Below are 24794 nucleotides of genomic sequence, written 5' to 3'. Positions count from 1 at the left end.
TCTCTTTACCTTCACCTTCCCTCTACCCTTACCAGCCTCTAGTTATCTTCTGTTCTACTTTTTACTTCAATGAGATCAACTTTTTTTAGCTTCCACATATGAGTGAGAATAGGTGCTGTTTAACTTTCTGTTCCTGGCTTATTTCACTTAACATAATGTCCTCCAGTTCCATCCATGTTATACAAATGACAGATTTCATTCTTTTTTATGACTGATTAGTATTCTGTTTTGTATATACACCACATTTTCTTTATCCATTCATCTATTGTTGGACACCTAGGTTGATTCCTTATCTTGGCTATTGTGACTGGTGCTGCAATAATAAGTTCAGTTTTTAAAAATTATTCTGATTTTATTATTGACCCATGGATTATTTAGAAATGTATTGCTTAATATCCAAATACTTGTGAAATTTTTCTTGTTGTATCAGTTGTTGAGAGAGGTGTTAAAATTGCCTGTTATGATTATGGAATGAATGTTTTTCTTTCATGTCTGGCAAATTTCAGTGTGTGGTTTTTTACCTTTACAATGGGTGTCTTATAGAAAACATGTAGTTGAGTCTTGCTTCTTTTCTACATTCTGATATTTCTGCCTCTTAATAAGGGTGTTTATTGCAGTATAATCTAAAGTAATTGATCCAGGCATAGCCCATAATTGGGGCCTAACCTGAGAGGGTTTTTGGCTTTGCTCAGGAAATAATTCAAGGCTGAGCCAGCAGTGAAAGAAAGCAAGTTTATTAGAGTAGCAGGTACAACAGAGTGGCTGCTCCATAGACAGACCAGGGCTATCCCACAGGTGGAGTGGCCCAGCATAGTAGCAGCAGCAGTAGCAGCATACAGCAACAGTAGCCATCCAGAGCAGCAGTCCCTGTAAATGGCTGGCTAGCTACATTTAATACTCACTGTTAATAATATGCTAATTAAAGGTCAGGTTATTTAGAATTTTCTAGAAAATAAGTGGAGGAGTTCCCGGAACCATGTAAGATAACTTCTGGGTCACTGTCATGGCATTTGTAAACTGTCATAGTGCTGGTGGGAGTGTCTTGATGCTAATGAGCAGTGAGGGTGACTAGAGGTTGCCTTCATGGCCATCAGCTGGTTCTGGCCGTTTTTTCTGCTGCATCCTATTTTGATTAGCAGGGTCATGATTAGTGCTCAGAAAATAAGTTCTGCTGATCTCCTACCTCATAATTATTGATGTGGTTAGATGTAGGTCTATCTAAACATCTTTGTCTGATCAGGAATTTTTTTGTTCTTTTCTTGCCCTTTCCTTAGAATTCCATTTTAGTTTTGGCTTTTTACCAATACATTTTTGTATCACTTTACCTTTTTTTTTTTTTTCTTTTTTTGAGACAGAGTCTTGTTTACTGCCCACGCTGGAGTGCAGTGGCACGATCTCAGCTCACTGCAACCTCCGCCTCCTGGGTTCAAGTGATTCTCCTGCTTCAACCTCCTAAGTAACTGAGTAGCACCAACACACCTGACTAATTTTTGTATTTTTAGTAGAGATGGGGTTTCATGTTGGCCAGGCTGGTCTCGAATTCCTGGCCACAAGCAATCCACCCATCTCTGCCTCCAAAAGTGCTGGATCACAGGTGTGGGCTACCGTGCCTGGCCTTTTTGTATTATTTTAAAGGGAGTGCTCTAGGAATTATAATGTATGTAGTAACTAATAGACCGTTTATATTATAATTCCTAGAGCAATCAGGAATTTAACAGTTTAACTTTTCACAGTCTATTTAGAGTTAACATAGTACCTCTAAACAGAAAATATAGAAACCTCGCCTCCAAGTAGATCCTCTTTTTGGCCTGAAGATCAGTCTCCTGCTTACGCTCCATGCCATACCCATAGTAAAAACCACCATGAGAGTCTCCCAGACAGTAGTAGGATTTCCTCTTACTCTGTGTTGGAATTATTTATTCACATTATATGTTGTTGTTCACCTCTTTCTTTTCCTGACAGGCTGATTTCTCAGACATCAAAGACCCAGTCTTACTCACTTTTGTGAACCCAGAGGCCCAATTTTTAAAAAATAGATTCGATGTGGATGAAGAAAGGGTTCCTTTGTTGTTGATGAGATAAGAAGCTTTTTTTTTTTTTTTTTTTTTTTTTTTTTGACAGAGTCTCACTCTGTCACCAGGCTGGAGTACAGCAGCATAATCTTGGCTCACTGCAGCCTCTGCCTCCTGGATTCTAGCAATTCTCCTGCCTCAGCCTCCTGAGTAGCTGGGACTACAGGCACGCACCACCACATCTGGCTAATTTTTTTGTATTTTTAGTAGAGACAGGTTTCACCATGTTGGCCAGGATGGTCTTGATCTCCTGACCTCGTGATCCGCCCACCTCGGCCTCCCAAAGTACTGGGATTACAGATGTGAGCCACCACGCCCGGCCGAGAAGCTCTTATTATAACTTTATTTTACTTGGTCAAGTACCAGTGACTTACAAATAAAACCAAAATATTTTCAGTGATTCATGATAAACTATGTTTGTAAGCCCAGAAGTCATAAACTTATAAAGAGGGAAATAAAGAACTAAATAATTTAATGAATTAATTTGATTTGAATAACTAAATTTACTGTGTGCCAGATGCTTTGTTTAATAAGCACTTTATGTCAGTTATCTCCATTAGCCTTTAAAATTTCTTTTTAGAGTAGGTACCATTATATCTCATTTTACAGGAGAAATTGAGACCTAGAGAAGCTAAGTCATTTGTACAGCATATTGCTTTTAAGTGCTACATGTAGGAATTAAACCAAGGTAGAATGAGGCCAGAACTTATGCTATCAACCATCTTGTTCTGTTTTAGGGAAAGGGAACTAACCTTTATTGATCATTTACTATGGGTTAGTCCATATGCTATCTACTTGGTTTAATCTTCAAACAGTCCTATGAGATTTGGACATTATTAGTCCCAATTAGACACTGAGACACAGAGAAAGTAAATAACTTTCCCAAAGTCACACAGATAATTAATAAGCCCAACCAGGGTTGTTCTCTCTCTCTCTCTCTCTCTTTTTTTTTTTTTTTTTTTGACGGAGTCTCGCTCTGTCGCCAGGCTGGAGTGCAGTGGTGCAGTCTTGGCTCACTGCAATCTCTGCCTCCTGGGTTCAAGTGATTCCCCTGCCTCAGCCTCCCAAGTAGCTGGGACTACAGGCGTGCACCACCACGTCCGGCTAATTTTTTGTATTTTTAGTAAAGACGGGGTTTCACCATGTTGGCCAGGGTGGTTTTGATCTCCTGACCTTGTGATTTGCCCCCCTCAACCTTTCAAAGTGCTGGGATTACAGGCGTGAGCCACTGCGCCTGGCCCCAACCAGGGTTATACTCTCACACCACCTATGGCCACCTTTACTAATTATATATTTGTATGTATTTTGTAAAGTATCACTGATGCAGATACTAGCTAATTAGAAGATATTCCATCTGTTGTGAGAGCTAATAGAAGTCAAAGAAATTAATATTAATTTTGTTTTATTTGATTAAAAAGTGATGGTTATCAGCCAGCTGCAGTGGCTCATGCCTGTATTCCCAGCACTTTGGGAGGCTGAGGCAGAAGGATTGCTTGAGGCCAGGAGTTTAAAACCAGCCTGGGCAACAAAGCAAGACCCTGTCTCTACAAAAACAATAAAATAAAAACGTGCTGGGTGTGGTGGTGCATGCCTGTAATCCCAGCTACTCGGGAAGCTGAGGCAGGAAGGTTGCTTGAGTCCAGGAGTTCGAGGCTGCAGTGAGCTATCGTCGTGCCACTGCACTGAAGCCTGGGCAACAAAGTGAGACTCTGTCTCTAAAAAGAAAGAAGGAAGGGAGGAAGGAAGGAGAGAGGGAGGGAGAGAACGTTATATAATACATTTCTTCTACTGGCTGATTAATGTTTTGAACAATTTATATTAATAAAAATACTGCTTTAGAAGTGATAGAAATGCACATTTGCAAGTAATCACTTGCTGTCTATTTTGCATATTAGAATGGAGAATTATTCAAGTAATTGCATGAGTTTTTGTTTTTTATTTTTTTTTTTCATTTTCCTGTGTTGGTACGGCTGACTGACCCTCAGCAAACTTTGTTCATACTGAGCATATTAGATGGTTCTACCTTAGTCAATTCACTGATGGTCTACTGGTAACCCCAAATCCTGGCTTAGGTCTCAGGAGGATATTTGTAAAGCAGTGTTATACTTTTTGGCAATGATTCTAGAGTGAAGTAACACAAAATTCTATTTCATGGGGCCTCAAGGAGGCACTGCTAAATTACATTACAAAGGCATTTGACTCATAATATGATTTCATTCAGTATAATCTATTAAAATTACTATTGAGAGAAGGACTTAATTTCACTCCCTTTGTGATATTGATGGTCAGTAAAATGAAATCGAACTTGCTCACATTACATATGTACATTAAGTTTTCCTAGACCCTTAAAGCTTTTTGATTTTGTTTTCCTAAAGTTTTTCAAAAGGAGCCCATTTAGCATCTAATTGCTCGTGCCTTCCACATTGTTCTTACAGTCTAATGTCTTCTCAGTTTACAAAGCACTTTTAAAATTAAAGTGGTTAATAACTAGAATTACATTATTTCCTTCAACTAAGTGAACTAATGTCCTGAAACAACTTTTACTAATGTGCACTTAGTAACAAAGAACCAACTGTATACATGTTAATTTGAGGAGCTTTCAAATAATTGCCTTCAAAGTTGTTTTTTTTTCCTCCTCTCTAGTGCTGCTGCAATTATCTTTTCAAAGGAATGATTTATTGCATATACACACCCGGAGCTCCAAAACAGCCTTGCTACCCTCAGCATTATGGAATTGTTATAATTTGCTTCATTTATCATAACAAACAATGCAGTTATATGCTCTGATAGATCTAGAGTGGCATTTGTCATTTGATTATTTTGCTATAAAGGTTTGATGTAGAACGGGAATTAAATGAAATAATACCTTGCAGAAATAATACTAAGAGCTCCTATGTCCGTGCTGCTTTTCTTTAATACTCAGTCCTTCCCTGAGTGGAAATACTGAGTACTCTCTTTTGTCCATATTTTGCCATAAGTGGGTTCTTAAAAAGTTAGATGTAAATCTAAGTTTCAGAAATAGAATTTGGTTCTGAAAGTACTTGGAGAATCAGTCTGTTGAGTGAAATATTTTATTAAAAGCAAATATCTCTTTTGACATATTAAAATCACCTACCAGTTTCAGTTTACAAGGATAAAATCAACCTAGTATTGTTTTCTACATTTTTAGCACGTACTGTGGGCAATACCACAGTATCTCAGCACGTGCTAAAATGTAATTAAAAGACATCTACACTTTTATAGTTCAGTGTATGTATATTCCTTATTCATAGATCATCTCGAAGACTTTTTAAATGACTCAGTATTCCACAAAGATTAATTGCTGGGGCACTCCTTGCTATAGGCTGAAGTATGTGTGATGAATGATGGCTAAGACATTGTTCCTGCCCTTGGAATTTAGTGTAATGAAATCAGTTTGAGTGAGCAGGATGCAATTTGCTTTATTTACTCTTCAAACTAGCTGAATTTTAGCTGACTCCATATGAGCCCATTAAAGGAAACAGGAAAGAGCTAGCCACGTAATTTTCTTTCAGCGCCATTCTGTTATACTCGTTCTGCTTTAATAAAATAAATTTATGAAACCGATACATTGAGGCACAAGAATGCTCATTACCAAAACTTTCAGTGTAGCCTCCTTTTAGATAAAAAGTTCCTTGGAGTGCATCGGAAATCACATTTTATTTGGACAAAAGAAAAGATAATGTACATATTTTCAGGGGGCGTATCTGTTATTAAATGAGACTCAACAGTCTTGATCAATATTCTGCATAAGGAGTTTTTGGTTGTAAAGTGCTTGTCTGGACTGTAGCTTGCATTTCAGACCTCTTAATGACTACCAAAAAAATATTGAGTGTGAACTGCAGTACTGTGAACAGATAAAGGAAGATTGGTTTTCGAATGCTTTGAGAACACTAGATAAATGAGGACTAGAAAGTGCAGGTGAGACCCCCAAGAAAGCCTGCCTGGCTGGAGAAAAGAATGTGTCTTGCAGCATAGTGCTGGATTGAAACAGGTAGGATGAGATGAAATGATTGAGAGTTTTAGGGCAAAGCTCTTATAATTAATCGCATGCACCGTTTGCATTATTCTCATCTAGAGAATATTTGTGTTCAAATCAGTGGCTTCAATTAGTTTCTTAGCAAACAAGCATTAACATTTTTAACTGGGTTTATTTGCGTGCGATTAATTATGGGCTTTGTGATATGTGCTGGGAAAACAATTATTGGATTTGTTCTGCTTTTAACATAATGTTAAAGAAAAATATTATTTATAACATTTGTTAAAGGACAGTGAGGCAGACTTTATTCAGGTAACTGTTGTAACAGGTATAAGGACTACTGCAGTGGAGTTTTGGGGTAGGGGAGAGAGATTGGACTCAACTCTGAAAAGAAGGAAAAGTAAAAATTTATCACCAAGGAGTGAGGGTGAGGGTGTGGTATCAGTGGATGAAAAATTACTAAGAGGACACATCGGGGTAAGGGGGGATTCTGGCTAAACCAACCTAGGAGGGTATTCTTGCTGAAGGCAGATCACGGTGAGCAGACATTACCTAGGGGTTGGTGGAAGATGAGGAACCCAATCAGATATCCAGCATGGGGGATTCTGGCTAAACTAACTTAACAGGATTCTAGCTAAAACTGGACAATGCGGAGACAAATACAGAAGCATGCATGAAGGCAGAGCCTGGTTGAGAAGAGGGTTCGGAGGAGCCTGACTAGAGTTTGATCAAGGAGAGCATCTTTGTCAATGGAACACTGAAAGGCCATTATGGCAACCTCTTGGAAATTTGGAAGAAAATGGATTTATGGCTTAGACCAGAGTCATTATTTTACAGGTATTGTCAAAGGTATACACCTTTGACCTATTTCCTTGATGGAAATAAAGCCCTTTTCCCCTCATATACCTAATAGTTAAATGAATTTACTGTCATTTTTCTGATGGCAGTATTTCTTGTATCCTGTGCTTGTTTTCTGCATTTGTTTCTTATTTTGGGGAGGATTTGCCACATAAAATCCAGAACACCCAGTTAAATTTGAATTTCAGATGAACAACAAGTAACGTTTTTAAAGTAAGTACATCCCAAATTATTTATTTGAAAATCAGATTTGACTGCTATCTTGTATTTTTATCTGGTTAACCTGTATTTCGAGGTTATATTCTTTAACAGATCCTTTAGTGAGGGTCACTAAAGTATATACTTTATGTGTCTGAAAATATCTTTATTTTGCACTCATTTTATAATGACATACTCGTGTGTACAATTCCAGATTGGCAGTTGTTTTCTAGTGGTGCTTGACTATATTATACCAATGTCTTCTGACTTCTGTGTTTTGACACCTCTTCCTTTGTAGATAATGTCTTTCTCTCTTTTGAGATAATCTCCTAATTCCTTATGTTCTGTAGTTTTATCATGATGTGTCTATATTTAGATTTATCTTTATTTTACTCAGAGTGTAATGTCAATCTGAAAACTCATGTCTTTCCTCAAATTTGAAAAGTGTTCACCTATTATGTCTTTAAATATCACTTTCCACCATGCTTTTCTGCTGAAACTCCCATTAAACAATAGTTGGAGTCTGGTTTTCATGGCTCTTAAAAAATCTTTTGTCTTTTTATTCTCTTTTTTGCTGCATTTTGAATGGTTATCTCAGTTCCATTTTCCAATTTTCTAATTTCTGCTTTACTATGCCCATCTAGGCTTTACCCCATTTGTTACATTTTTAAGACTGTTTTTCATTTCCAAGGTTTCTAATAAATTATTGTTCATAGCTACCTGTTCTTGTTTTATATTCTTTAAGTATTCATTTAACTGGTTAAGGCATGCTGAAAATCTTTAAAGAATCTTGGTAAAACCATTTCGTAAAATTATTCTCATCTAGAGAATATTTGTGTTCAAATCAGTGGCTTCAATTAGTTTCTTAGCAAACAAGCATTAACATTTTTAACTGGGTTTATAAGCTTACTTTGAATCAGAAGTTTATTTTCATCCTCCCCACCCTTTTCCTTTTTCTGTCTAGCAATTTTATGGAAATTTCCACTTGGAATCTGGGGCCTGTTGGTCTAGAGCTAGATTATAATGGTGGCTTCTGACCCATGGAGCTTTTCTTTTTATGATATTGTTTGCATAAGAATGTGATAATTTTCCTTTTTCTAATATTAGTAAATTTACTTTTTGTTCATGATTGCCTTACACAACTTTTCAATCTACTTATATATTTTGCTAACTTTTGTTTGTTTGTTTATGTTAACTTTTGTTGAATGACTGTTTAGTGGAGCCATTGTGTTAAGTGCATTGGATACAGCCTTGTGAGATAAGTAGTGGTGTGTGTGTGTGTGTGTGTAGCTCCCTCTTTTCCAGAGCTAATCACTGCCCTTTCAACTTCAGATCAATTTTATCTTATGAAATTTCAAGTAATTCAGTAAGTGTTTTCTTTAGTGTCTGGCTTCTTTCACTCAACAGTATAGGGCCAGTACAATTTTCATTTTTAGAGTTCTGCCTTGTAAAGTGAAAATATTCGTTGATGTTTTTATTTAAATGCTTTTTCCCCTCTTTCATCTTGTTCTCTGACTTCTCTGCTTAGGCACCATTGCCCCAAAGTTACAGCTTTGTCTCCAAAGTTGCCTTCAGTTGCATTATCATAAGTGAGTTGCTACGTTTCTTTCTTTCTAGAAGGTTTTTGGGAATATATAAGAGAGTGATGTGGGTATAAAGATGAAACTTAGATGAGATTAGGCACATTCAGAGTGGTATGGTTGTAGACACAAGCATTCCTGTACACCAATAATAGACAAACAGAGAGCCAAATCATGAGTGAACTCCCATTCACAATTGCTACAAAGAGAATAAAATACCTAGGAATACAACTTATAAGAGATGTGAAAGACCTCTTCAAGGAGAACTAGAAACCACTGCTCAAAGAAATAAGAGAGGACACAAACAAATGGAACATCTTTCCATGCTCATGGACAGGAAGAATCAATATAGTGAAAACGGCCATACTGCCAAGAGTAATTTATAGATTCAATGCCATCCCCATCAAGTTACCATTGACTTTCTTCACAGAATTAGAAAAAACTACTTTAAATTTCATATGGAACCAAAAAAGAGCCCGTATAGCCAAGACACTCTTAAGCAAAAAGAACAAAGCTGGAGGCATCATGCTACCTGACTTCAAACTATACTACAAGGCTACAGTAGCCAAAATAGCATTGTACCAGTACCAAAACAGATGTATATAGACCAGTGGAACAGAACAGAGGCCTCAGAAATACCACCACACATCTACGACCATCTGATCTTTGACAAATCTGACAAAAACAAGCAATAGGGAAAGAATTCCCTATTTAATAAATGGTATTGGGAAAACTGGCTGGCCATATGCAGATAAACAGTAACTGGACCCTTTCCTTACACCTTACACAAAAATTAACTCAAGATGGACTAAAGACTTAAATGTAAGACCTAAAACCATAAAAACCCTAGAAGAAAACCTAGGCAATACCATTCAGGACATAGGCATGGGTAAAGACTTCATGACTAAAACACCAAAAGCAATGACAACAAAAGCCAAAATTGACAAATGGGATCTAATTAAACTAAAGAGCTTCTGCATAGCAAAAGAAACTATCACCAGTGCAAACAGGCAACCTACAGAATGGGAGAACATTTTTGCAATCTATCCATCTGACAAAGGGCTAATATCCAGAATCTACAAAGAACTTAAATTTACAAGAAAAAATCAACTCCATCAAAAAGTAGGTAAAGGATAAAAGAAGACATTTAAGCCAACAAACACTCATCATCACTGGTCTCAAAACCACAATAAGACATTTATAATCCCAGCAGCCAGGCCAAATCACGAGGTCAGAAAAAAAGCCCCGTCTCATCATCACAGCGCCTGTAGTCATTAGGCCGGAGAAATGCAACCCGGGAGGCAAAATCCACAATAAGATACCATGGGCTACAGAGCGAGACTCCGTCTCAAAAAAAAAAAAAAAAAAAAAAAAAAAAAGATACCATCTCACGTCAGTTAGAATTGTGATCATTAAAAAGTCAGGAAACAACAGATGCTGGTGGAGAGGATATGGAGAAATAGGAATGCTTTTACACTGTTGGTGGGAGTGTAAATTAGTTCAATCATTGTGGAAGACAGTGTGGCGATTCCTCAAGGATCTAGAACTAGAAATACCATTTGACCCAACAATCCCATTGCTGGGTATATACCCAAAGGATTGTAAATCATTCTACTATAAAGACACATGCACATGTATGTTTGTTGCAGCACTGTTCACAATAGCAAAGACTTGGAACCAACCCAAATGCCCATCAATGTTAGACTGGATAAAGAAAATGTGACACATACACGCCATGGAATTCTATGCAGCCTTAAAAACGGATGTGTCCACGTCCTTTGCAGGAGCATGGATGAAGCTGGAAACCATCATTCTCAGCAAACTAACGCAGGAACAGAAAACTAAATACCACGTGTTTCACTCAGTGGGAGTTGAACAGTGAGATTACATGGACACAGGGAGACGAACACCAGGGCCTGTCAGGAGGTGGGGGACTAGGGGAGGGATGGCATTAGGAGAAATACCTAATGTAGATGACAGGTTGATGGGTGCAGCAAACCACCATGGTACGTGTATACCTATGTAACAAACCTGCACATTCTGCACATGTATCCCAGAACTTAAAGTATAATAAAAAAAAAAGAAGATGAAACTTGGAATCTATTGTTCTTGGTATATGTTTTCGAAATAATAGTAGAAAACCAGCAGGTAAGAACTAAGACTGCAGTGAACCAAACTTGATAATTCAGTTCTTCAAAACACTTAGAAATGTTTAATGTTCCTTTTGTTTAGCCTACCAGAGGTTAATCATAATTTTCTGTTGTATTTTCTTTTAATCTCAGAAACTGTCATGTACTTAGTATGATGCCAGATCATGTTTTACAATGGTCAATGGCTCAGAGGGAACTGATTGATAATTTACTGATTTGAAGGTGTTAACTGTCCTGGACATCCTGTTAGAACTACTGCTGTACTTTCTAGTTTAAATATGCACAGTATTTTCAGTAAGAATTTAAACAGCTTTTGATCTGGACCTGACCACCCTGTTTCAGCATTTTCAAATCAAATTGGTACCATTCCTGTGCATTTTAGAATTATTTTTCTGGTGTGTCCTCTTACTATGCTGGCATAGGATTCAAAAAGGAAATGTGTTTACTTCATTAACTTTTCCTCAGGAAAGACAGTAGTGAAGTGAGTCATTAGCACATTGTATTTTTCAATAGCTCTTTCACCTTAATCTCTGTGGCTATAAAATGAATGGGAAGATGCCTACTGTATTATGAGTGATGAAGAAAGCCCATGATGGATTCGTGTGACTGTGAATATTTCAAGGAGAAGTTAATGCAGTGCCTGTAGACTACAGTCATGAATCCAAGACTGACAGAGTATGTGTTACTAGCAGCGTCTTCCATGTGTAGCACACATGTATCAAGAAATAAATACAAGCTGTTCTCTGGGCTCTGATAATTCCTTTATCATGTTCCCCGAAGACAGAAGAATTGGAAGGAAAGGAGTTGCTGCCACAGTGGTTTGACTTTTTTCAGTGAGTCCAGTGATTGAATCCATCCTATGGTGGATGATCATTTTATAATCACGGGACAGTTATAATCACGGGTCAGTTAGCAGCAGTGGGGCCTAGATAGAGGCAAATACAATCATGAAGAGACTCATACAATAGTCTTTGAAGCTGGCCCCAGAGAGCAACATTTCACAAAATGTTTCCACAGACCACCAGTTCAGAGGGATGTTAATAGATTGTGTGTTTAAAAGGGTCCCACAGCCAAATGTGTAGAAAAACCAAGTTAAACACAGAAAAAACAAGAGATTTTGCCAAAGGACTCCTCGGGTTTTAAATATGCTTGTGTATATAGAATAGGCAGTATTTCTCAAACATACTTGGCTGCAGAACCCCCGTTTTAGCAGAGGTCTCACAAAGTCTGTGTTTTGTGTAAAATACGTTGGGTAAAATTGCTGTAGAACATTGGTTTTCAAATATTTTTTTCTCCACTTATCTCCTAGAATAATTTTGAAAAAGTTAGGTGTTCACACATCTTTAAGCCGACATCTACATTTTAATTAAAAAGTCAAGTGGATACAATAGGTTAATTTCTGGCACATTTATATTGTATGTGTGCATTAAATATTTTCTTTTTTTTTTGCTCTAAGTAAAGAAGAACAAAGGTTTAATTTTTCTCTAATGTTGATGCTATTTAAGTCTAAAATAGCTAGGCAGATAACATTTACTCTGTGACATCATCTAGGAAATTTTAACAAAAAACTTACAATTTATATAAAAGTAATTTATATAAAAGTATTTTAGAAAGTCAACTCTAATTCCTCTCTCTTTTATCTACTTACCTTTCTGCTTGCCATCCCTGATCAACTTTCACTTTCTCGTGGAATTCTTGAGTGGTCTACCTAACACCTGCTAAGCTAAATTAGGTACCTTTTACCATCAACATGGAACACCCCATTATAACACATATTGTACTATCCCTGCTCCTGTTGGACTGTTACACCATTGAGATAGGAGCCTCTAATTTTTTTTAATTATTTATTATTTATTATTATTATTTTTTGAGACTGAGTCTCGCTCTGCCGCCCAGGCTGGAGTGCTGTGGCCGGATCTCAGCTCACTGCAAGCTCCGCCTCCCGGGTTCACACCATTCTCCTGCCTCAGCCTCCTGAGTAGCTGGGACTACAGGCGCCCACCACCTCGCCTGGCTAGTTTTTTGTATTTTTTAGTAGAGACGGGGTTTCACCGTGTTAGCCAGGATGGTCTCGATCTCCTGACCTCGTGATCCGCCCGTCTCGGCCTCCCAAAGTGCTGGGATTACAGGCTTGGGCCACCGCGCCCGGCCGCATTAAATATTTTCATCAAAACTTTGGAGCTGCAGAATTGGTTCATGCCATTGATAAACAGTCTCTGCCATTTAACCTAATTGGTAAAGCCAGATCTTCTTATGAAACACATCAGACTCATTATCTTTCCTGTGACTCTATCCTGGGGTTGATATGTTTGTGAATTGTTCATTTATTCTGTGCCTGCGAGAATTTTACCTTTCAAGACAGTGTACTTAGAAAGGCCTAGAAAGATTCTGGATTGACAAGAGGTCAATCCAGATCTCAGGGATCTTGACTTGGTCAAGAACAAGAAGGCCCTGATGAAAGGGGAAGATAGGAAAGGAAGACTGGCAGATATATTCTTAGGCAGATCGCTTCAAAAAGAAATATCTGAAGGCTGGAGATCTATAGATTAGTTCCCTTAAAAGTATCCAAAGCCTGTGTGTACACTATAGAATATCTTCATGTTCCTTCATGGGTATGTGTACCCAGTGCAAAGTTGTTCTTTGGAAGTTTAAGAAATATATATATTGTCTTAAAGTGAACTCCTCTACCTAAAGTATTTATTAAATTAAATAATTAAATCATTTTATTATTTATATTATATATATTATCTGTCTGGGATTATTATTTATTATCTGTGTGGGGAAAGTATTTGTGTCAAGAGGTATTTTTCTACTTTCAAGTTGAAGGCATACTGCTAATGTAATTCTATCATGGAATTTCTATTCACTAGCAAAAGCTGAACACATACAGGTGAATCTCCAGAAAGCTTCATATTTTCACACAGTAGAAAGATCCTGATGTCCTGTTCTTACCTTGTCCTGACTCCTGTTGGACATGCCTCATTTACTGTATAAACTTGCATCACTGAGAAGACAGTAAATTCTTACTCACTTTGTTAAACATACATACTTTTCCATAGAAGAGATGCATAAAAATATATTTATTTCCCATAAGGGCACTTGTGCTATTCGTAATATATTATGCACCAAATGTCATACTGTATTTATTCCCTGGCATTTTCAGCCCTGGCAACTGGCAGATTGTTTTGAAGTTGGAGAATATTTAAACTACAGGTAACCTTGGGGATTATATAGTTCAGCCCATCTGTGTTACAGGAGAGGACACTGAGATCAAGAGAAACTCAGAGACTTCCTCTGGGTAACATAACATTTTGTCCAGTTGGACCAAAAGGTAGATCTTTGTGGAACATTCCTTCTATTATTTTCCCCCATCCTCTTCATCCTTTTTAGAAATATGGCCTTGGGCAAAATTATCTCTATAAAATGGAATAATTATTCTTGTACTGCTCACCATCTAGAATTGTTGTGAAGTTCCAATGAGATACGGTGTGCTATAGAAATGTAAAGAACAAGGTAGAAGGAAGATGAAGGTCCTCACTTCATTGTCAGCCTATCGCATCATTCCCCTGTACTGAAATATTTAGGCTGTTTTATGTTGGGTTGTTCATAGGGAGTCTCTTGTTATGCATGTATGCCTGATTACTCTAAATTTTTCTACTACCTGATTAATAGAAGCCCAACCCTCTTATTTCTGTTGTATTAGGTTGAACCATAGGACATTGCCAATATTTGACCATTTTAGAAGAAGAGCAGTTTTAGAAGAAAAGCAGTTTTGTATTCTTGAACTTCATCTGTGGGCTGAAGTATGTGGTAGGCTATACAGGCGGAGATACCTGTAAATGTTTTAAGTAAGTGGAAAAGTATGTAAAGCTCCTTCATGTTAGCAGTAGCTGCGTGGAATTTGTCTACTCTAGAGGAACACTTGGGTCTGGATGAATTTCTTTCCTAGTTTCTGTTTCTATAAACTTCTAGACTGCCTGCCTGAACACAAAAGCTCAGGTGGGGATAGGGAATGGGTGACTGGCTGTATGTGGGTGCTGAACCCCTTCAGCCATTTATTCTGGCCTTCATTCTTTAACTCAGGAAGTTGTGCTGTATGCAGTGGTTATACCACTTCTTCAAAGGACAGACTTCTACGGTTTTCCAGAGAAATTTGTCATCTATAGAGGGAGAATAAGGAATAAATTCATGTGTTTTTCAAACTGAATATTAAAATACTTTTGATTTAGTTAGAATCCATTAAGGAAGGTTTGTTAACCCTTTAAAATATGAGACTCGGCTGGATGCAGTGGCTCACAAGCTTTGGGAGGCCGAGGTGGGCGGTTCACTTGAGGTCAGGAGTTCAAGACCAGCCTGGCCAACATGGTGAAACCCCGTCTCTACTGAAAATAAAAATAAAAAATAAAAAAAATTAGCCGGGCATCGTGGCACGTGCCTGTAATCCCACCTACTCAGGAGACTGAGGCAGGAGAATCACTTGAACCTGGGAGGCGAAGGTTGCAGTGACCGAGATTGTGCCACTGTACTCTAACCTGCGCAACAGAATAAGATTCCATCTCAAATAAATAAATAAATAAAAATATGAGACTTCTGAAATGCTATATTGTTGTTTAATATTATTTAAAAATAAGCTATTTATAAAATGACAAATATTGTAATCAAGTTTTATTTGATTAAAGAAAGAAGATAGCTTTAGGCAATGAAGTCTAAATAGAATTCTGGTTTACCATTTGCCCATCACGTTCCGTACAATTGTTAAGTCTAAATAGAATTATGGTTTACCATTTACCCATCATGTTCCATACAGTTGTTAAGTCTAAATAGAATTCTGGTTTACCATTCACCTGTCACATTCCATACAGTTGTTAAACTTTGGCCTGATGATGTCTTCACTTGGAATGTTCTTCTCTCATCCAGATATAATGCGTTCAGTTCAACCAATGCTTTGTTTTAACGTATTTGCGAGTCTCTGACATCCTTCAGTTTAATTTAGGAAGCTTGTGACTACCTGTCTAGGAAAATCACTTAGACAGTTGCTCCTGTTTCTTAATAATTAGAAAGATCTTATTAATTTGTTAATTTCTGAAGTCCTATATTAAAATTATGGGGATAAGTTGTTTGTTGGCTGGAAAGGGGCACAAAGAACTTTCTGAGGTGATGGAAACATTCTTAATCACGATCTGGGTGGTGGTAACACCACACGTGGATATGCAAAAATTCATCTAGTTGTATACTTAAGATTGATATACTCTAGTGTGTATACATTAAATATAGGACACAAATCCAATCTCTAATTTGTAGTAGTTCAGGAAATATTAAAAAAATAGAGAAACCAAGGCAGTTGAAGGAAACAGTTTTTCTGGAAACTGTGAGAATGTGTCACAAAGGAAGGCTGAGGCTTCCTGGGCTCCTTGGGCCAAAATTAGGGGAAGAGTTGGTGCCAGTGCCAGTGACACAAGCTGATTAAAACAGTCGTAACAGGAAGAGTCTTACACGATTCTTCTTCTTTGTGGATTTTTCTGTCTCTTACTGTGTATACCCAATAGGTTTGCTTGGTCATTTTTGTTTGTCTTCTTCAGTCTGAATTCCTGTCCTCCATTCCCATGGCATCAGGGTCAAGGCAGTGAGCAGTGTGGAGAGTCAAAGAAGGGGCATTGGAAGAGGGTACTAGGCACTGGTTGTAAATCAGGTATTTATAAGTCTAGGGGGAAACCTCTACCATAGCCTGGCAGCCAGCCGCAAGGCTGAGATGGTGCTGTTATAGAAATCACCTAGCAAGGGAAAATTCTGGGTCCTCAATCTTATCATGGAATGTGTAGTGGTGCAGCCAATGAACAGGAGTACAGGCCATTCAGGGGAAGAGGAATGCTAATAATCATACCCTAGTGAGGATGAGAGGGGAAACAGAAGAGTGGAAATTTTGTCCAGCCTTCTTGACCACAACTGGCTGGTTACCCAAACTTGAGGTTTTACTTGGGACATATAATAGGGCTTCACTTGTACCATGTAAGCTCCAATTGGACTTGGCACTCTTCCTGGTCCTTCGTGGTGGTTTTCTTAAAAAGAATGAGTTATGGGGGAATATTTTCAGTTATATGCTGTACATGAATGTGCATTCCAGAACAACACACACTTCAATAAGTAATGAGATGGTCAGGTGCTATACTGTGTGCCATACCAGGTGTCATCAAGCTGTACCAGTTTCCAGCTACGTGCAAGTTGGAACACCATAGAATTTATACAGCAAATATGCATTAACTTATCATTTGAATGTCATGGAAGGTATCATATTTTATCACTGAAATTAACTTAAAAATTGCATGTTCTGAGTAAAATATGTACATTTAGATCACGATGCCTACTTAGAACATGAAATATTCATGTTCAAATAATGTTGGTATTTGCTCAAATAATGATTGAGGACTATATTTCTTTTTATGTGATGATCCTGATAATAATGTTTTGCTACCATTGTATCCAACTTTTTGATTTTCAATTAATTACCTTTGCAAGTGACTATATAATCTTTCTTTGTAAAATCACTCCATTTGTATCCCTCCTCTTTCAAATCACTTTGATTTTCCCCTGGATCTCCATATGCAGAGTATCTTAAGTGTCTATTTGTAGCAGTGATTTCCTCTTTCACTCTATTTCTGAATCTTCTGCTGCTGCCAGGTATTTCTACTTGGGTATCCCAGTGTGGCCTTGAACTATAAAACTGAACTCCTCATCTTCCTGCCTTCTTTCTTCCTCAGAACTCCTTCCGCAAAACCAGCTGTGATTTTTTTTTTCCCCCTTTTTTCTTAGATTAGAAGCCTCCCAGACATCCTTGACTCCTTTCTCTTACTTCCTCATGGTGTGTAGTCCAGTCAAGCCTGAATTTTACGGGCTCTGTTTCCAACTATTTACCTTCCTGAATCTTCTTTTCCAGCCAGTGGTTTGACTCATTATTTCCTGAGCCTCCTTCCCCTGGCCACACTCCGTGCTCAAGCTCCAGTGTTTCCCACAGAAGTCATTCCTTCCCTTCCTCACCCATCCATCCAGCTCCTGCCCAGACATCAGCACTCTAAAGGCTTACCTCCTCCTCAGTGCCACAGTCTGCCCCACCTCCAGCTTCCTTCTGTGGCTCTTACTGTCTGTGTAGGCAATTTCATAATTTAACTTCTAACAGTTTATGACAGTTCTTTCTTATATGACTTGAATTGCTTTTCACTTCTTTAGTTTTTCAAATATTCATATGTACAGTTAGACTGTCAGTGCTTCCAGAGTGAGAGTCTTTGCCTTACCTATATGCTCCGTAATGCCTAACATAAACTAACACTAAAGCGAAAATTCTGTGAAGGCCAGAATTTTTATCAGTTTTTTTTCACTAGTAAATCCTTAGCACCTGGCATGTAGTAAGTATGTAATAAATATTTGCTATATAAATGGTAAATGTTCAATAAACGTTAATTGATTTAATATTATTCACACCTGCAACATCCTTTTTTCACTATAACTAAAAGATTATTATAGTGAAAAAGGAAGTGAATGCAATGTATAGCCAGAATCTGCTCAATGGGGCTTGACCACTCCTTCTAAAGAATTATGTTTTCCTGCAGATATTAATGAATGTCAGCTACAAGGTGTATGCCCTAATGGTGAGTGTTTGAATACCATGGGCAGCTATCGATGTACCTGCAAAATAGGATTTGGGCCGGATCCTACCTTTTCAAGTTGTGTTCGTAAGTAATAATCACTTTTTACTCCTATTTTGGATTAATTGTCTTTGGGGTTTTCCCAAAAGAACGGAAATGCTCAGTGGCCAACTGAATGCTTGTCAATATGCGGAAAACCTCATTAATTAAAATGACAAGGAGGGGGCCCGCCTGATGTAGTAAAATAAATCTGTATCATGGAACCTTCTCTAAAATGCATTTTTATTGTGGTGATAAAAATATAGTAGCTAAAACTCAGGATAAAGACAAAGCCCACTGAGGAAATACGCTTTGATGGAAAGAAAAGAGGGAATTAAAATGGACATATCAACCTTTCTTGGTACCTGAGAGATGACAGTAGGTTTTTCTGTCATAAATACAGTATTTTAAGGATTCTTTAGGTTGAATTAAACTGTGTCCCCGCTTCTGCCTTTAAGTATTCCAAATTCTGAGTCTCTGGACTCTACTTTAGTGAGGTTTCACTTCTTTCTCAATTGCAAGAGTCTGGAAAATAGTTACCAAGGCCCTGTGTTTTAGATTTTCTAATTCAGTTCTGATTTCAGATATTGTCTTGTTCTTTAAACCCACCAAAATGACCCTATATTATAGTGTTTTGCCTTAAAAATGTTTCTGAGACTTTCCCTTGTTTCTGATAAGGGTAAAAATCCTTCATCAAACCACATGTTCTAATATTGGTTCTGAACTATAGTTTCACCAAAGAGATACTCCCTCTGCATGTAAAGTAATCCATGTAATCACTACAGATCATGTGCCATTAGAGAGGAATGCATTTTAGGTGTAAAGTTCTCAAATGCAGATTTGAGATTTTAAGATTGTCTTATTTTTAAAGTAGTCATGCCCATTATTACAAAAGTAGGTAAGCACTGCAAGTTTTTTTTTTTTTTTTTTTTTTTTTTTTTTCCTAAAGAGATGGGGTCTTGCTATGTTGCCTAGGCTGGACTCAAATCCTGGACTCAAGTGATCTCTGTTCAGCCTGCTGAGTAGCATGACTATAGACGTGGGCCTTGTAGCACTGCAGATTTTTAAAGGTTATATAGAGTTTAAACGGATGCATGGCAGAAAACTATTAGGATAATTTTAAGAGCAATTGTGTATTAGTTTCTTTCCTGCAAGTTTTTTGTTTTTATCTGTCTGTCTGTCTGTCTATCTATCTATCTATCTATCTATCTATCTATCTATCTCTGAGACGGAGTTTCACATATGTCACCCAGGCTGGAGTGCAATGGTGTGATCTCCACTCACTGCAACCTCCGCCTCCCGGGTTCAAACGATTCTCCTACCTCAGCCTCCCAAGTAGCTGGGATTACGGGCATGTGCCACCACACCCAGCTAATTTTTGTATTTTTAGTAGAGACACGGTTTTGCCATGTTGGTCAGGCTGGTCTTGAACTCCTGACCTCAGGTGATCCACCCGCTTCAGCCTCCCAAAGTGCTGGGATTACAGGTGTGAGCCACCATGCCCGACCACTTTTATTTATTTTTTAATGTGGCTTTGGTATATAATGAGCTGCATCTTTCTTGTCCCTAGTTGGAAATTTGCCATTTGGTTGACATGTTCTTCATGAGTATACTGCCATTCATTTTTAACCAAGCTTCTCTCTCTAACTCTGTGCCCTAAGGTGAGATATCTACATATCTCATAAATAACATATCTCATAAATAAAATAACTAAAATAAAATAAGGTGATAAAGACAAATGTAGTAAAATAAAAATGACAGTCTCATTTATTACTTTTACGTGAGTTTGTTGAGTCTTTTGAAATGTTATTACTAATTACTACTCTTTTCCTTTAAAAACTGTCAACTGCAGATTAGGAAGTTTTACACGTAAGTCCTCTTTTCTGTGTTCTTTTACAGACAGTTTTGATCATGAAGCAGACAGACACCTAATTATAAGGCTTTCCTAATGGGTGGTAAAATTAGACCATAAAATTATGTTTGCACACAAGGTACCTTTGAAACTGATGCAAGGATTTGGAAATTTCAGGCCAAAAATCACATTGTTGATGGTATCCAGATAACTTAGGGGATCATTTTTGGCTGATTTGAATTATATTAACAAAATATTTTAAATCATTTTATAATTTAAGCATAAAGATTGTAGAGTTTGGATATAGAGTTTGTTATGAATGCTTTTCCCCCTCTTTTATAATTTGACTTGTAGTCTGTTTACAATTCTTATATTGAAGGTTGCTGATTAGGTAAACTTGCAGAACTAGTCACAAAATGCTCTGTGAAAGTTTGACTAGATCTGATGTCTAGAGTTTAGGGCAGACATCCAGGTTTTAATAAGATTGTAGCAATCTGCCAATGAGATTTTTGAAACACTTGCATATTTCCTTAGCATATTTTCCCTGTCATTGCGCAAATAATTCTGAACTTATTAAACAACCATCCATTCTTATTTGAAAAATAAATAATTCAATTTTACGGTTCAGCTACAACAGCTGAAATGGTAAGTATTAAGAGACGTTTGTTGCTAGTTAAGTGTTCCAGTTGAGAGTTTGAAGTGAAAACCTGGGCTCTTTACCAGTGTTGAGTGAGAAGATTTATTCCTCTTTCCTCTGAATTTACCACATGTAACATCACAGAGACATATAGAGTTCCTTTAGGATTTGCGATTTGAACCAATCCAGTCTGATTTTCGGGTGAATTCTGTGAAGAACTTGATGGGGGAAGTCTGAAGACAGAAAGAATTAGGGAAGAAGGTGATACTTACAGAGGAAAGGAAAAAAATGGAAAGATAATGGTATTTTTGGTAGCCACAGGGAAGTAGCAGAAGGGGACTGGAGATCACACACACGTGCGCGCGCGCGCACACACACACAGACACATGCAGACACAGGCACTCAACACAGTGGTTGCTAAATGTCTGCTCTGGAGAGAGATAAAACCAGCCAGGGATGAAGCCTGCAGGCAAATGGAGGATACTGACAACATTTGCTAAGACAACATGAATTTAGGCCATATCCAGAGCATACAAGGCGTGGCTGACTCTCTGAACCCCTGCACTAGATTATGCCCAAGGAGCAACGGGAAGCACTTTCTCTTCTTGAATGCACTGAACTGAGGTGAACCCCCCCAGAATTCCTTGGCTCCAGCCAAAGGTTGCAACAATTTCACTTTCTCTCCTTGCTGCTTGCCTTGGCTTAGCCAAGCTAAAAGGAAGAAAGTAGGCAAATGCTGGTATTTGCTGCCTCTGACCTCTATGTTTGAGGCTTAGGATGATGTAGCAGCATTCTCCAGACCTGTTGCTACCTGATTTATGGGGAAAGGTGGAAACTCAAGGACTTTCCAGAGCAAATTCAAGAAAAGTATCATAATCTTTGCGATCGAAGTAGGAAGACTTTCTGGCTTTCTGAACTCCTTCAGGAACTTCAGAGCTCCATGATGAGTGCTGCTGAGAGTGTGTCCATAGGTTCAGTAAAAAGGCCCAGATAAAAGAATTCTGAGCCTGGGCTTTTGCTGTTTCATAGTATTCTTTACCTATGGACTTGGAGCTAGCTGACAGAAGTGGAGGGTTAGAGAGAAGATGTGCTCAGGAGCTTCTGCCGTAGTCCTGGAAGTCATGAGATAAAGGACAAGTGCCTTTTAAAAGCCGGTCTTCATTAGGTACATCATTCATTTGTAATTTCCTGAGCATCTTTATGAGAAACATACCATGCTTGTCTTATACACTGGGAAACTAAAGCTAGGAAAGTTTAAGTAGCTTCTCACACAGCTAGTAGCTGAGAGTTGAGATTTAAAACAGGATTTGTGCCTCCAAATTTAGGGTTCTAGATCAGGGGTTGGCAAATTATAGCCCATGGGCCAACTCTGTTTTTGTGAATAAAGTTTTATTGGAACGCAGCCATGTCCATTCATTTACTTACTGTGTGATGCTGCTTTTGTATTACAGCGACAGAGTTGAGAAGCTGCAACAGAAATTGTATGGCCCACAAAGCCTAAAATACTTATTATCTGACACTTAACAGAAAAAGTTTGCTGACGCTCAAGCTAATTAACACTGTCCAATAGAACTATCTGAGATGATGGAAATATTCTCCATCTGTGCCACCTCATACAGCAGCCACTAGTCATATATGGCCTGTGTAACTGAGGAATTGAATTTTTACTTTTATTTAATGTCAATTTTATCCAAAGAGCAACATGTGGCTAGTGCCTAACATATTGAGTGGCGTAGCTTTGTATCCTTTTTGGCAAAGCCAAATGGGTAAATTAATGCTAGCTTTCCAGCTTTTCCCTTAAAATGGGCTTTCCTTCCAGACTTGATATCTTTATACCCATGGTAACATTGTTGTCCAGAGCACCCTGGCTGGGGGCCTGTGTCATCTTGGTCTCTTGATCTTTTGGTTTCAAAGGATGCCATTTAGTCTTCATAATTTATCTTAGGCCCGTTCTTTTCTTTCTACCTCCTCTGTGGTCATCTCAGATTAGGCCCCTAGCCTCCCTCACTTGGAGGTCTCATGGCACCGTGGCCCAGAGGTGAGACAGAGCTGTACCAACTGCTTGCTCACAGATTATTAGAGTAACAGTGAAAACCATGACAATAATAATTTTTATTGCAAACTTCGTAAATGCCACGCACTGTGCTAAGCACTTTATGTGAATTATCCCATATAATACTCACAAGATCTCTATTGGATTTGTACTGTTATTTTTTCTAATTTAGAAATGAAGGAATTGAGGCACAGAGGGGTTAGGGATCTTTCCAACAGTCAGACAGCCTGTAAAGGGTAGAGCCCACATTTGGAACTGGATCTGTCTCACTCCACAAGCTGAACCTTTAGTCAGGAGACAGTAAACAGTCCGAAATGCCAGGAGTAAGTCATTTATTTAAGGAGAACTGATATTTTCATCTCACCGGCCACACTATAGAATAGGTGACCTAACTGCAATGGCCTTGAATTATTGTTGCTTTTATTTTGGTTCTCCACGAATTGTGGTGTTTTTTTTGTTTGTTTGTTTGTTTGGTTTGGTTTGGTTTTTTGAGAGGAAGTCTTGCTCTGCTGCCCAGGCTGGAGTGCAGTGGCGTGATCTTGGCTTACTGCAACCTCTGCCTCCTGGGTTCAAGTGATTGTCCTGCCTCAGCCTCCTGAGTAGCTGAGATTACAGGTGTCTGCCACCACACCCGGCTAATTTTTGTATTTTTAGTAGAGATGGGGTTTCACCATGTTAGCCAGGCTGATCTGGAACTCCTGACCTCAAGCCATCTGCCCACCTTGGCCTCCCAAAGTGCTGGGATTACAGGCATGAGCTTCCACCCCCAGCCATGAATTGGTTTTTAATGACGCATTTCCCAGTCGGAGTGCCCAGTGGTTCTTACTGCCCTGGGAAAGCTGCCTCTCAGACTCCTCATAGCAGCTTTACCTACTTCCTAGACCTGCATCCTGACACTCATCCTCATAGATACTAAGCTGTGAAGGGATTAACTGCTAATGTGGAATTTCATCCAAGAAATAATTAAGGATATTACAGATGTGGGTGGGAGTGATTGCAGACTAGTAAGGTTAGCTAGATCTTTATACCCTTGCTGTTTTCTGAAATCCTCCCTACTTTTCAACTTCTTTTAAGTACCAGATTAATTAATATCTGCTTAATATTTGTCGTTCACATTTTAACCCACTTATGCCTAGTGTTCCATTATTGGAATGCTAAGCTTGTGGGAGTATTTATATCCTACTGCTCAAGGTCATTGCAGTAGGTCTGATTTTTCACACACACACACACACACACACACACACACAATTTGCAACTTTCAGCATAAATGGATCAATACATTAGAGTAGTATGTCTTTGAAAGTATAATGTGAGTTTATTATACGATCCTATAATTAAGGCCATAATTAAATATAAGTTGCTTAATGTATCACTGAGGAACCCAAGCGATAGTACCTTAGCTTTTTACTGTTGTTTTGTAACTGAATTGCCATCACCATGGGCTCTGTGGTTATGATTCAGTACTGTACTTGGGTACAAAGCTATATGCTTGTGACCAGTTTGAAAATTTGTCTTATGTCTCTAGCCAAGAGCAAAAAAAAATTACTTTCCTGGTGAATGTTGCATTTTCAGTAGGTTTTATGCTTCTGAAGTGCTCTTGCCTTTAGATAAAGTATCAGAATCTTTTTGCTGTAATTTTAGTGACACATCCTGCACAAAATAGGATCTGACAAAGTGCTATTTCAGTGTACATACATGTAAGAGCCTACAGGCACCCTTCA

General features: G+C 38.2%; 1 protein-coding gene across 14 annotated transcripts in view; it reads left to right on the top strand.

Moving 5' to 3' along the window:
• The window catches only part of LTBP1 (latent transforming growth factor beta binding protein 1), a 446965-nt gene that overhangs the window by 272282 nt on the left and 149889 nt on the right, over window positions 1-24794 (top strand). For all 14 annotated transcript variants that reach the window (XM_050754120.1, XM_050754119.1, XM_050754124.1 and 11 more), the window contains one exon: window positions 18457-18579. In XM_050754120.1, coding sequence (XP_050610077.1) covers window positions 18457-18579 — 123 coding nt within the window. The remainder of the gene's footprint in view (window positions 1-18456; window positions 18580-24794) is intronic.

The sequence above is a fragment of the Macaca thibetana genome, chromosome 13 (assembly GCF_024542745.1).
Source record: "Macaca thibetana thibetana isolate TM-01 chromosome 13, ASM2454274v1, whole genome shotgun sequence".
In the NCBI taxonomy this organism is placed as follows: domain Eukaryota; kingdom Metazoa; phylum Chordata; class Mammalia; order Primates; family Cercopithecidae; genus Macaca; species Macaca thibetana.
Note: the sequence above shows the minus strand (reverse complement) of the source record. Positions and strands in the feature narration are given on the sequence as shown.